General features: G+C 39.2%; 1 protein-coding gene across 2 annotated transcripts in view; it reads left to right on the forward strand.

Moving 5' to 3' along the window:
* Positions 1 to 738: 738 nt before the first annotated feature.
* ETV1 (ETS variant transcription factor 1) overlaps positions 739 to 14,062 on the forward strand; it is a 67,035-nt gene continuing 53,711 nt past the window's right edge. The window contains exons 1-4 of one of the 2 annotated variants that reach the window (XM_066584472.1): positions 739 to 896; positions 1,335 to 1,466; positions 2,286 to 2,367; positions 3,485 to 3,532. In XM_066584472.1, the coding sequence (XP_066440569.1) occupies positions 1,422 to 1,466; positions 2,286 to 2,367; positions 3,485 to 3,532 (175 nt within the window). In that variant the 5' untranslated portion in view covers positions 739 to 896; positions 1,335 to 1,421. Of the gene's footprint in view, positions 897 to 1,334; positions 1,467 to 2,285; positions 2,368 to 3,484; positions 3,533 to 3,809; positions 4,071 to 14,062 lie in introns of those variants that run through there. The other variant, XM_066584473.1, reaches the window with a different exon arrangement.

Consider the following 14,062-nt stretch of genomic DNA (forward strand, 5'->3'; position numbering starts at 1 on the left):
ACCCTGTAAAAATGTTAAGAAATCTCTGCCACGTGGGTTATATTGTAAATATTGTGGAATTTCTGCAGTGTTTTCACCTTGTATGAAATATAATATTTTATATATATATATATATATATATATATATATATATATATATATATATATATTCCTTTAATCTGGTATCAATAGGTTGTAAAAATTTGGATTATCAAATATTTTAGATTACCAAATAATATGCCCCTCTTTCACTTGTAATCGGAGAAACCTTCGGGAAGACCAGGGGCCCAAAATCAAAAGTTACCCCCCAATTAACAATAACAGATTCCTGTAAATGCAACATATTGCAGTTCTGCACTGGAAATAGATGCCGGATTATCAGGCTGTCTGGATTATCGGGCTTCGAATTACCTTGAAAACTTCTTACACTCACAACGCACTCCCACAGCAACTTTTGTAGCCGCTTAACCCCTTGTGCCCCGGGGTGGATTGACTCATGTTCTGACTTTACCAGCTTGCTTTTAGGAAGTTAATCGAACTGGAGTAAAAACAAAAGCATTTCCGAATTTCACTGTGAGGGTGAGGAAAGGTCAGAGTGACAGATCCCCTGGGGGGCTAGAGGAGGAGGAGGGGGGGAGCAGGCAGGAGCTATTGTTTTCCTTATCAGGGGGGTGGGGGGAGAGGGAAGCTTGATTGACAGTCAGAAATCTGATCCTGTGAAAGAGACAGAGAGCAAATGGGAGGGAGAGATCTCTCAGTAGTTTGGATAGGAGGCCCCTGGAGGAGAAGCAGAGGAAAAACCACACAATCCAGCTCTGTCAGTGGAGCTTGCAGCCTGCACAGGGGGAAGTGCTTGGAAAATAATTAATGGTTTTTATTAAATTTGCAAGGAGTTTGGTGCAAGCAGTCGCCATCAGGTGGGTCTTTTGCAACAACTTTGTCGTTTCCTGCATGCAATCTTCAATCCTATGGAGTTTAGAGGCAAGAAATAACAATGTATCCTTTCACTCTCACTGCAAATCATCTTGATCGCCATTACTAGTTGTGCACACGTTTGCAAATCAGAGATTGCAGCCCTTGGAGAGAGAGTAAGGGGAGGGGGAGGTGTACCACTGCCCACCACCAGAACAGCCAGGTTGGATTATTTTTCTATTTGCCCTGTTGTTGTTGATTTTTCTTCTTCTTCTCCCCCCCCCCACCCCCCTTTCAGCTGAAGCCACAGCCTCTCATGCAAATGCAGCTCAGTGCTGAGGAGGGATTTTTATGAATGGGACTGTTGAAGGTTAATTAGCTATGCAAATGCAAGCTCTCATTCATGATTTTTTTTTTCTAAAGCCATCTTGTTTCCCTTGCAGCTCAGATCCTGAGGAAATCACAAGCTAAATGCAGGCAACAGACAGTTTGTGACTTTAAAGATTGGTGTAAATATTAATCTTCCAAGGATGGATGGATTTTATGATCAGCAAGTGCCTTACATGGTTCCCAATGTGAGTGGCTTCAATGCACTGACATGTTCCTGTAGAACTTTAGAAACTTACTGCACTTCCTCTACTTCTCCCTTTCCTTCATCTTTTCTCTATAGCTGTCTACATGACTAAATATGTTACTATGAGTTTCCTATGTAGGGTTTTGATTGCTTCCTACAGTAAATGTTGACATTAGTTTATGTTGCACTAGCCTAGTAATGGGTTAATATACTGTAATTTAAGAAATTCACAACAGGACCTGTGTATATATACAGTATAAGGGTCTTGTATGTAAATAAAGGTCTTGTATGTGTTACATCCTCTTTGCCTTACCAAGGTTACCATTAGTTTCTGTGTATCAGAAAGGACTAATATAGTGTAAGAATCTTGTTCTAGTCTGTAAAAGCATCAAAGGTTAACATATGTGGCTAAAGCTGATGATTAAATTGCAAAATAGGAACTTATATAAAATAACATCATAATATTTTGACTTGGTGTTGCAAAAGGTTAATCCAGTGCAACAATGTAGCAATGTGTATCTTTTAGAGCTGTTACAATGTTGCAGAAGCAGACTGCTAAGTTATATGTTGCAACAGAGGAGTTAATCATGTAGCAGCACAATAGTTAGCTTTAGGTGTTGCAGAAAGTTTAATATAGTGTTGCAGTGTTTCTTTTATAGATGTTACAATGTTGCAGCCGTTCTATATAGTATGGATATATATATATATATACAGTAATGTGGCTTTTCATGTTCCTGTAGCTGCTGAGTGTTCTAAGCCTCTTTTTCTTCTCACTCTGGAGCTGACTTGGTTCTCAGATTCTGATTCTTGCTGTTTTTAGAATCAAAGTGGGACAATCTGCCATGAGAGAAGCAGCAGGAAAAGAAAGTTTTTAAATAGAGACTTGGCTCACGACTCAGAAGGTGAGAGCGATGACATGTACAAGGGTGTATTGTGTGTGTGTGTGTATATATAGTTATTAATAGACTGTTTATGGCCCATTAGAATGAGTGCAACCTTATATATACAGTACTGTGCAAATGTTTTAGGCAGATGTGGAGAAAAACGCTACAAAGTAAGAACACTTTCAAAAATAGAAGTGTGAATAGTTCATTTTTGTCCATTACCAAAAAGTAAAGTGAATGAGCAAAAGAGAAATCTAAATCAAATCCATATTTTGCCTGACCGTCCTTTGCCCTTCCATTCAGCATCAGTTCTTCTAGGTACACTTGCACACAGTTTTTGAAAGAACTCGGCAGGGAGGTTGTTTCAAGCATCTTGGAGAACTGACCACAGAAATCCTTCTGTCTTTTCATATAATCCCAGACAGACTGGATGATGTTGAGATTGGGGTTGTGTGGGGGCCATATCATCACTTTCAGAACCCCCTGTTTTTTTTATACTGATGACAGTACTTAATGGCTGTATGTTTGGGGTTGTTGTCCTGCTGCCGAATAAATTTGGAGTCAATCAGATGTCTTCTATATTTGAAAAATAATTTCTTTTTTTGTGACATCTTTTTTTCCCCACACCTGCCTAAAACTTTTACACAGTACTGTATATGGTCATCAATAGACTGATTATGGCTCATTAGATTGAATGCAGCCTTACATGTACAGTATCTGTTCTTGACCATTGGCTGTGTGCGTTCATAGAATATATAACATGGGTACAATGTATTGTATGGCTTTGTGACGGTGTTTGGTCTTTATCTGTTGCCTCACACATGGTCCATCCAGACCATCTTATAATACCATCTATTATGATGCAGGAAATGTATTTTGGCCTTTCTATATCTGTCATATACAGAACTTTCCATCATAAAAGTCTCTGCCAGGTTGTAACAGCAGCTATGGGCAATATAATGTAAAATAATACTGAAATCAATATGATATAGGATCTGGCATACAATCTCTGAACCCTATAACATCCCATAGAGAAACATAGCAGCCTAACGCTGGAAAAACATTGAACTGTCTATATATACACAATAAAGGATACATGATGGATTAAAATGCAACTATTGAACTTTATCTACAGAGCTTTTTCAAGATCTGAGTCAGCTGCAAGAGACCTGGCTTGCAGAAGGTAAGGAAAAAAATGAAAAACCAAAATGCATGTGAACCCCCAGATCATGGATGGAGGGAGAGGAGGGAGAAAAAAAAGTCTTGAACTTGCTGTCTTAATGTTCAGCCCAATTAATTGAGCTTTAAAAGAGCCACCTCATGTGTCATGCATACATTAGAGAGACTGATGAGTTTGTCTTTGGGGACTCAGGGGCTGCTCTACCCAGTGTCATCACAAATTACCAGGAGAAATTGCTTCCAGCTCACAATCACATCTGCTTTTGGCAAGAACTAATGCAGCAAGACTTGGAAGTTCTGAGCCTCTGTTCAGGTTTTTAATTGCAATTGATCAGGTTTATATCAGTGCACCTCCAGAGACTGTATACAGCCAGAACAGGGCTTGCTGTTGTCTTTTAAGCAGCACACATGACTCTTTGGTGTTCTGGAAGAGCAGCTTTCTGATGGCAGAAATTGGTATCTCTGAGTTTAGGAGGACGGGATGCTTCAAGAATTGAGTGCCAGTGTCTTCTTCCCCCCTTGCGCACAGCATAGGACTCTAGGTGTGTATGAATGGATTTGGGGGAAGCAAGATGTTATATTTTTTTTTTCTTCTATTCTACCTATATATTTTTTCACAATTTATTTGTTTTAACTTTTATTTTGCATTTTATATATATTTTTTTCCTTTTTTTCCTTTTTTATATATATATATATTTTTTTTACATTTTTCCCATATTTCTTCATAAGCACTAGATATCCATTTTATGCATGATTTATTTGCATACTGCTAGTAGATGTATGACCCTCAAATACTATATGGAAAGTCACCGTAACTATTAGCAATTTAATAGGGATTTGTTGGGTTTTATTGTATATTTTAGCTGCTTTTATAGATTTTTTTTTTTTTGTGTGCTATTTCTCCATTGTATTTGCATTGAGGTTCAGTTTTCTGACCGGAGTTCTATACACATAGTATACAGGTGATTTTTACATACATTTTAGCTTTGATATTGTTATGCTTTATACTCCATAATAATGTGTATATTGTATAGTATAGCATAGGTTTTACGGTCATGCTATCTTATGATCCCGAGATTGACTGCTACTTAAAACTTTTTCCAATATTGTGTAGCTATAATGCAAAGTTACTTTAAATCTTGACTATATGATATGAGTGAGATAGGAAGGTTCTTTAAGAAATTAATAGCTTTTTATTTATTTTTTGCCAAATTTAATACTTCTTTTAGTCTGTAAAAGTTTGCTAAAGCATAAAAAATATTTCACATGCTGTGAACCGTTTCAGAACTGAAAAGTATTCAATAACCAAAGAATATCCCATGTTCCTGTATAGACTGAACAGTAATAGGAGTATTATTACATCTTTGCTTTTTGTCATGGTTCTCCTATATGGGATGCTTTTGGATTTCCACTAGTATGCTTTCATACAGGATGAGTTATCAAGCAGATGATTTAGAAATGTGGTTGAAACACCAGGTGTAGACGTTACCTGTTGGGGCAAGTTTTATTATAGACCTTGTCATGCATGTGAACATTTGTATGTCTTGGAGCTCTAGCTTTTGTGAGTCATTATTATTACCTCTTGGTATGAATACTCTCCTTTATTATTGAGTGTGACATTATAATCGCTGTATCTTATCTTGATTATTATATATCAGTAGGTTTGTAATTGTTATAAATATATATATATATATATATATATATATATATATATATATATGGTTATGTATAACAGGTAGTACCTTTTTATATGAATTGCTTGTTTGTTTTTTTTAGCTGTTTGATGTGTTTTACTTCCTAAACTTACTGAAATTTTGGTAACTTTGGTGTTCTCCAGTTGTAGGCCGTTTTCACATATGTTATTTCAGTGTTAAAGACTCAAGGTTGTGACCTTTTATGACATTTTTTACTTGTTCTTACCATGCCCTAAGCAAAAACTCTTAGCTTCAGGCATAATTAGGAAAGTTTCACCATCAGGGTATCTGAAATGAGTATTGCGGGACTTGATAAGAACCATGGCTATGATAGTCCTTGAAAGCCTATTCGTAGATATCATCCCTCTCTGTATATTGGTTGTTTTGGGCACTTCATATAACCCTGTGGAATCTAACATATGTTTATATTTAGGTGATATGCCTTAAGTGTCACTGGTGTAAGAACAATGATCGAGCTCTTCGACTTATCCTCCTGCAGTGACCATTTCTATTCTTATCCTATATAGAGTTAAACTTCTCTAATATCATTAGGCTTCTACCATTCAATATGGAACATGATACATTCATATCCTGGTTAACCCATCCTCTGCCCTATAGAATTAGACTGTCATCTTGTGATTTCCATAGATATTGATTATTCTATTTTCCCTTCTAAATAGAATTAGGAAATCCTATACTTCTTGATTTTGCAAATATGTTCTGTGGATATATGTGGGGTGTAATAGTCCAAAAAATACCCGGTAAAGTAATCTATTGCTCTGTAGAGTTGACTTGTGGTATTTTGTTAACTTGTCCTTTTTTATTATATTTTTTTTTTGCCTCTTTTTAATAATATTTGCAATCTTTAGTTTTATAGCCCAAAGACGTACAAAATGGGCATAATTAAAATAATGACTCTAGGTTATTTGTGTATGTATACCTGTGCAGGATAGGCAGATCAATTCTTGTCTAAGTACTTCGTTGACCACAAGTGTGGGTAGGGGAGGAGGGTTGACTTGACTCCTATTTGGCCAGTAAGTTTTTGAGTAACTTGTAGTAATGTGGCTTTGTACTATAACCACTTGGGGAACACAATATTCAGGTAGAGCATGAATTAAACTGCATCGACTCCGAGAGCTTCGAAGTTCTTGGTAAGTTCCCTTTCGATACTTTGTGGAAATGGAAAAGACTATTTACCATTGTATGTAGTATTCATTGTAATATTAATTAAACAAGATATTTGTTTTAATAATGTATAGCAGATAGAAAGACAGAGAACTATCAAGTCCCAATATTACAAAACATTGTAAAGTCTTTTTGACCATTTTTTTCCCCCTTTTTGTTTGTTTTCTGCATTATCGAATAGTAATGGTATAGATGTTCTAAATTCTCATGGTCCCAGTTTTTGTCCTTTTTGGGCTTCAAGAATACTACAATTTAAAAAAATGTAGCATACAGATAAATGGAATGATCAGGGGTGTATCCCTGGAGTGAAAGTACACGCGGTAGAAATCTCTCATCTGAATGGGGTTTGCAGAAGTCCATGCTCGGGCTGCAGAAACAACCCCATTCAGATATATTAAACCCCTTTGCAGTCGCAGAAGTTTTTGCAACAAGTCTGTGGTGTGTGAACATACCATTAGGCTTTTTGATCAAAGCAACTCTTATTAGAGGCAAAGTTTTCATTATTATAGGGTTTTTTTTGTATGTTTTTATAAATCTGAGTCCTAGAAAGGGAACACCAATTAGATATGATGTAGCTTCGTTCAGAGTTAACCCAAGACGACATCTTCATTGAAAATGACTTTTGATTGTTTGGTCTGTGACTAGTTTCCTCTTACTCTAAAAACATAGTCCTAGGCTAATTTGGAATCTAGATTGTGAGCCCCAATGTGGACCGGGACCAAAATGAGTGGTAACAATCTCTGTACAGCACTGGAATATGTAGGTGCTATAGAAGGCATATAATCGCTTCTATATAGCACAGGCATATTCCGTGGAACTTTACATCGTTTGATACTGGGTTCTGTCCCCATTGGGGATCAGAGTTTATATTCAGCTATCTGTATGTTTTTGGAATGGTGGAGGAAACCCAAGCAAACATAGGGAGAATATACAAACTCCCTGCAGATGTTGTCCTTGGTGGGACTTGAACCTACAACCCCAGTGCTATATCATAAGTTAGTTATTGATATATGTATACACATACAGGTTGTAGACCACTGACTAGCACTCCAACCATTGCTACTGGTTATAATGGCAGTGGTTGGAGTGCTAGTCAGTGGTCTACAACCTGTTGCCCGCTAGTTGTTGGACAGCTACAATCTCAGCTGCTGGAGACTTGGGATGTATTCACACTCAACAGATGTGCAGGAAAAACTCAGTTCTGTGTAGGATAGTTTTGGAGGCGAGAGCATAATGTCTGCAAGCCTCGTTTATATGACTTGAAAAGTCGCAAAAACTTGTGCAACAAATCTGCTGCATGTGAATGACTGCACCCCGCGGCCAGAATCACATGTGCAGTCTTTGAATCAAACCGAGAATTTGCAAAAGAGAGAAGAAATCTCAATGTTTCCTTTGTGTTTTCCCTTGTTTTTGGATCCGCTCCTGTGCTTGGCTCAAAAAGCTGAATCCGATACTGCCACAAAAACGGCATGTGTGATTCCAGCTTTAGGCTGCTTTCACAGGCAGCGTTTTTTTGGAAAAATGTCAAAGTTTTTATGCCAGTTTTCATGTAGCTTTTTTTTTTTTCTTGCTTAGCCAAAGCCAGAAGTGAATTCATAAGGAATGGGAAATATAAAGGCAGAGGACATACACTTCTCCTTCCTCTTGGATCCACTTCTGGCTTTGGCATCAAAACTGCAGAGGTGTTTTCCCCCCAAAAAACACTGTTTATAAAACTGCGCTGACTGGAGATTCACACGCCGGGTTTGTTGCAGAGATTTCTGCAATTGGAAATCTGCTCCATATATGTGAATGGAGTTGTTGCTGCAACAAATCCAATGAGCCTCTATGAGAACGTGAAGGGGGGAATGTTTGTAACAAATCTGTTGTGTGTGACTATATCCTTCGTTTCCAGATCGCTGGGCTATGCTACCAAATGATTGCTTCTGACTGCTGGAAATCCATCTAGCACTAAATACTTTTCCGTACATGGATGTTCATTCCAGCACTAGTGAAGCGTTCACCTGAACCGGCTTATGTCATGGAGTGCAGGCTTGTTCACCTGCTTAGTCATGCGAGTGTATTACAATGGGCTGTAGAGGCTTTCTTATGTCAAGAAGTTTATTTCAGGCTGGAGTTTCTGAACACTTTGAGTTGATGTTGGATATAGTGATCATTTGGCGACTCGACCGATAAAATGTGGCCGGCGCTATGAGTGATGATCTGATTAATAGTGCTTTAAAATAAAACAACTCAATTTAAAAAAAAAAAGTTTTGACCGTAACTTTTACTTGCCTTGAATTTCCCATGCGGTCAGTGTTATTTAAGGGGCTTTGTGCATGAATTCACCCCGTTGCATGCCTTATCTTTTGAGTTGGTGGATAATATTCACCCACTCCTGTGTTCTAGAAGGAAAAATGAGCATTTGACTAGGCGTAACCCAGTGATATAGCGCGGTACAGAGGTTCAATAGTTAGCACTGTGGCCGGGCAGCGGTGGGGTTCTAGGTTGAAATTCCACCAAGGACAACTTCTGCATGGAGTTGATATGTTCTCCACTTGTTTGCATGTGTTTTCTCCAGGTACTTGGCGTATCCTCCCAAACTCCAAAAATGATGACTAGGTGGACTTGGGCTACTTTCACAGCTGTGCTCGGGGGATTCAGTTTTCCTGCTCCGTTTTGGGAGCAAGAATAGGGGAATCCGGGGGTGAAAGGATCCGTCTTATGACAGCCGAACGGACCCCATTGACTATAATGGGGTCCCTATTAGCTGTCCGGCATGTGCTGCATGCAGTGCTTTTTCTTCTGGTGTTTTGTGCCGCATCTGCGACAGAACCTCTGAACGGAGATTCCAGCGCAAATGTGAAAGCGGTCTTAGACTAGGAGCCCCAATATGGACATTAAGTGATATATGGAATTAGTAACCGCTTGGACTTTGCCAATATGTAGAGGGATTATCTAAACCAGACATCCCCTTTAAGGGCAACCCTTTTTAAAGAAATCTTCACCCATGTCCTCGAGCTTTTGGTCACCTTGGATCAATCTTCTAGAACTGAGCACTGAACAATTAGATCTGTTCTCCATTTGCTATGCATTTGAATGCACTCTGTTATTCCCTGTTATCAGCTGTTTCAAGTTAGGACTGATGAATAGTCTACTGTTCCCTGTTATCAGCCTTTTTGAGCATTTTAGAGGCTCACTATAGTATTCTTGATTTGAGTCACAGGAATTGCAGAAAACCCAGTAGGTTGGTTCAGTAGTTAGCACTGTTGCCTTGCAGCGCTAAAGTTCTGAGTTCGAATCTAACCAGGGACAACATCTGCATAAAGTTCGTACGGTCTCCCCATTTTTCTAAATGCACTCATGGGTTAATTTGACATTAGCTTGTGAGCCCCAATGCCTGACATTAGTATTCTTCAAAGGGTTAAGTGACAGGAAGCATAGAAAACCCCTCTTCCCTGATGATCACTGCTTTGTATGTTGGCTCAGTGGTTAGCACTGTTGCGTTGGAGCACTGGGGTCGTGAGTTCGAATCTGACCAAGGACGACAACTGCATGGAGTTTGAATGTTCTCCCTATGTTTCCTTTAAAAACAGTTAATAGGTTAATCTTTGAATTGATCTGGGAGCTGTGATGGCAATGTCTGTACAGCGCTGCAGAATATGTCAGCACTATATAATTAAAGTGGATATGAGCTGTTATTACGCTGCCGCTGTATAATCTCCCCTCTTTAGGGTTCACGTTCCTTTAAGTGCATATTCTCCTTTCCACCGCGCGGCCTGCGGTTACATAGATGGAGTTTGACTTTTATTTTTTTTTCTCTCGGCAGAAGGGTGTGACTGTAAACCCACCGTGTGGTTGGAGCACATGGTTCATGGTGGACTTCTGTGTCTGTTTTTGTGAATGAAGGCAGAACTCCAGTCCTGCTCGCTTGTCTTGAGAAATTGCATAGGATCAGCTGTCTCATTCACTGGCAGAAAGAGTGACTCATACATCTTCTGTCTTCTTTGGCTGCGGGTCATTGTTACAGTGGATAGAGCTCGTTTTAATTAAAACGTTAACCCCTTTCTTGCCCGTTTCCCTTTCCGCAACCACTTGTAATAATTTTTTTTGGTGCTTGTTGTTGCTTCCCAGACTGGTACACTTGTAAATTTTTCCGTTTTTTTTTTTACTCAAAGACGTCTTGTCAGAAGTCTCTTTAAAACCTCCATTATATTTCCTGGATTCTGTTGATTTAAGTAAAAAGCATGACATCTTGGGGGTGGGTTGGAACTGGCAAGTCGATGTTAATCCAGCTCCCATATCCACCTCCGCACCCGCTAATAATAAAGCGAAAACAAGCTTCCGATTTCTATCTCCAAATAGCTATTAGCACAGTATTATATGATTTGTATGATGGTCTCTGCTGCTAGAAAGAATCCTTATATACTGAGATTTAATGCGTCCTAATGTATCGGGTGTCGGTGAATGGCAGCACTTGGTTACATTGTATGCGGCAATTGATACTTATACTTACAATTTTTTTTTTTTTTTTTTACCCTTTATGACCAGAAATAAGTGAGATATTTTTTTTTTTTATTCTTGGTGTAGAGTTTAGGCTGCTTTGGTTGTGTTTGGAGACGGTGGACTGTATCTTCTACCGGCTCCATAGTTAACTATTTGTCAGCTAATGAGGTATACTGTCCTAATTATTTTAATGCAAAAATGATTCAACAAAGTGGAGGTCTGAAAATTAGTGAAATGGGGCTCCATAGTCAGAGATTGCCACCTACCCAGTCATGCTAGCAATAGGAGGGGTCCCAACTCCCAACCCCCCCACCTTACCCTCTCCAATACTAGTGACCTGCTGCTTTACTTGCTTGCAGCTGGTTGTGCAGTTCTTGTCCTTCTTTTTGGGGGACACGTACATTGAGGTAACTTTTGTCAATGTTTGATTGGCCATAATGTATCTATTGTTAACCATTAGGGCTCATTTGCATGGGTGTATTTTTTTTGCCCGTATTTAGTTCATATTTTTTCTCAGGGACCCGATACAGACCCCTTATTTAAATTGATGTATTCAGATGTGCGTTCTTTAAAGCAGATCAGTGTTGTACATAGAAAAAATGAAATTAAAATTGCAGCGTGTCGTATTTTTGGTCCGTATTCGCAGACCAAAGTCTCCCATTCTAGCCTATGATTGCATAAAAAAACACAGTAATTGTGAATTAGCATCCGTATTCACTCTTGGTTTTTGCGCACCCTGTTTTCTGTGGGTTTTGGCACCCCTTTTGCCTTCGTGCAGCGAATAAAGCTGTTAGATGGATATAATAAAACATACGTGCACATACACAAGTATTAAAAATGCCACGTTTTTTACGCACTGAAACGAATACACCCGTGTGAATGAGCCCTAGGGTTAGTGCGTTGTCCATGCACAGAGTGGAGGGGAGCACTTCTAGGAAATGTTACTTTCATTTTTACCCATATATAGCATAATCCTATTTTTAACTATTTATGACCTCAATGTTAGACGTTAAGTAATATCAGCCATAGGAATTAGATGATCGTGGAGGATCCTGTTGAGACAACCATTTGAAGTCTATGACCTAAATCTAGCCATACACTTTAGGGCTCTTTCACACGGGCGTATTTTTCATCAGTATTTTGTGAGCCAAAACCAGGAGCAGAACTTACAAAGAGAAATTAGAATGGAAAGATTTGCATTTCTTCCAGATTTTAGACCAATTTCTGTTTTTGGCTCACAAAATACTGCTGAACAATACGCCTGTGTGAAAGCCCTTAGATAGCGACAACTATTCTCCACATCGCCCTGTACGCATGCACACTTGGCCAAGTATACGTGTGCTCTCAAGTATGCAGAAGGAGAACTCCTCTGGCGGTGGCTTATCTCCCATGAGAACAAAAGGATTGGGCATGCTGAAATCCAACATACCCAATCCTTCCTTTTCCCAACATATGTCTTAAGTAGGACTCTCTACATCTAAACTGGTCAGTTGGTCCTGCCAACATTGGTGGATTCAACCAACATCCATGTAATGTGTATGGCCACCCTGAGATCTGTCACCTGGGGGAAAAACAAGGATCAGACTGTTTTTAGATTTTTCCTTGACTAATCCCTTTTCCATGTTTTTATAAGTAGCGCCCAAAACTGTTTGGCAGCCACTTATCCAGATCCTATGGAAATAACTTATCTGGTTGGTTGAGATGACTAGCCATGTAATGATGGGGGGTGGGGGGTCAAGACTCAACACGGCTGCTTCTAGCTTCCATATTATTGCTACAAGACCTGTGCCCTTCGGTCCTACAGAGCCTGACTTGGATTCCCATATAATCCTTCTATGGTCTACGCTCGGCTCAGTACAGTCATGTAACTCTCAGTCTTGAAGCCATAACCTACACCTTAAAATGGGACCATATTATTAGCGCGCGAAACCAGTCTTCATTTATTAATGCATATTTGCTGACCAACATAGACCAGACTATAATGGATTCTGATCTGTGGTGCGATAATGTGTCACTTGACTTGGCTTTCACCTATATTATGTTGACCATATTAATATAGTCGTGTTGCCCATCACTTATGGAGAGTCCCAGCAGGCCCTTTAATAGGGCCACTAAATTTAAAGTCTACTTCTTATGGAAGTGAATAGTAATAAAAGGATATCTGTCCCATCTATGGATGTAAATATCTCTGGAAGTTCTGTGCACTGAATGTAAAGAAGTGTTCATGATGGTAGGGGAAGTTTTCTGGACTTTCTTCAATCATCCCATTGGAGAACACGACCGTCATGGCTCACAACAGGGACAATAGACTGTACTCTCCTGCAAAGAAAATGGAGAGGATATAGTTTGGCTTTACTGTCTCTACCGTTTATTTATCTGTACCGTCCCACAGACGTCTGACCTACGTGTCCCTTTTTTTTCGACTTGAGGATAGGAATAGGTTAATTTTTAGCTCCTCAGCATTTTTTTTTTCTCCTCATTATTGTGATTGATGGGTATGTAATCCGAGGATGATGTAGCAGAGAGCATTTGGCAGCATTAACTCTGTTTGTGCCATGGATGTACTAATGGCTTGTTTGCATTACGCGGATCTGTCATTCAAATGCTCAGTGGCATTTCCCAAAAATGTCATTGTGGATTATATACCTTAGTTTTTTTTTTCTTGCAGTTTAATGCTGGTGCAACTTTTTATTATGACATTTCAGTTTGTCTTGTTTTTTTAGTTTAGGGCTTTCAATCGATTTTTGGCAATTTGTCTGTCTATTCCACATGCTGTTGTGATACTACAACTCTCAGCATGCTCTGAAGCTCGCATGCTGGAGATCACTTCCCTAAAACATTCAAGTTTACCACTTAACATAGATTTCCTCTTCCCACCTGAACACTGGAAAATGATTTTCAAGCAGTTGTTTCATAACTTTCACCTTCTTCTTCTACGCCATCCATTCCCGCAAACTTTCTTGAACTTTCTAGAAACTTTTTGTTCTGTCTATCTGGCGGCGGTCTCCCATCAGATGCTTTCATCGCGACATCTCGTAGCGCTTGGAGCAAAAACATTTGTAACGTTAATGAGCTGCACAATGACCCTTTATTTGACTGCCTAAATATACAGCGATTCTATCCGATCGCTCGCAGAAACAAAGCACAATGGGCTGTTTTTACGTGCGCGC

Source organism: Eleutherodactylus coqui, chromosome 12 (genome assembly GCF_035609145.1).
Source record: "Eleutherodactylus coqui strain aEleCoq1 chromosome 12, aEleCoq1.hap1, whole genome shotgun sequence".
Taxonomy (NCBI): Eukaryota; Metazoa; Chordata; class Amphibia; order Anura; family Eleutherodactylidae; genus Eleutherodactylus; species Eleutherodactylus coqui.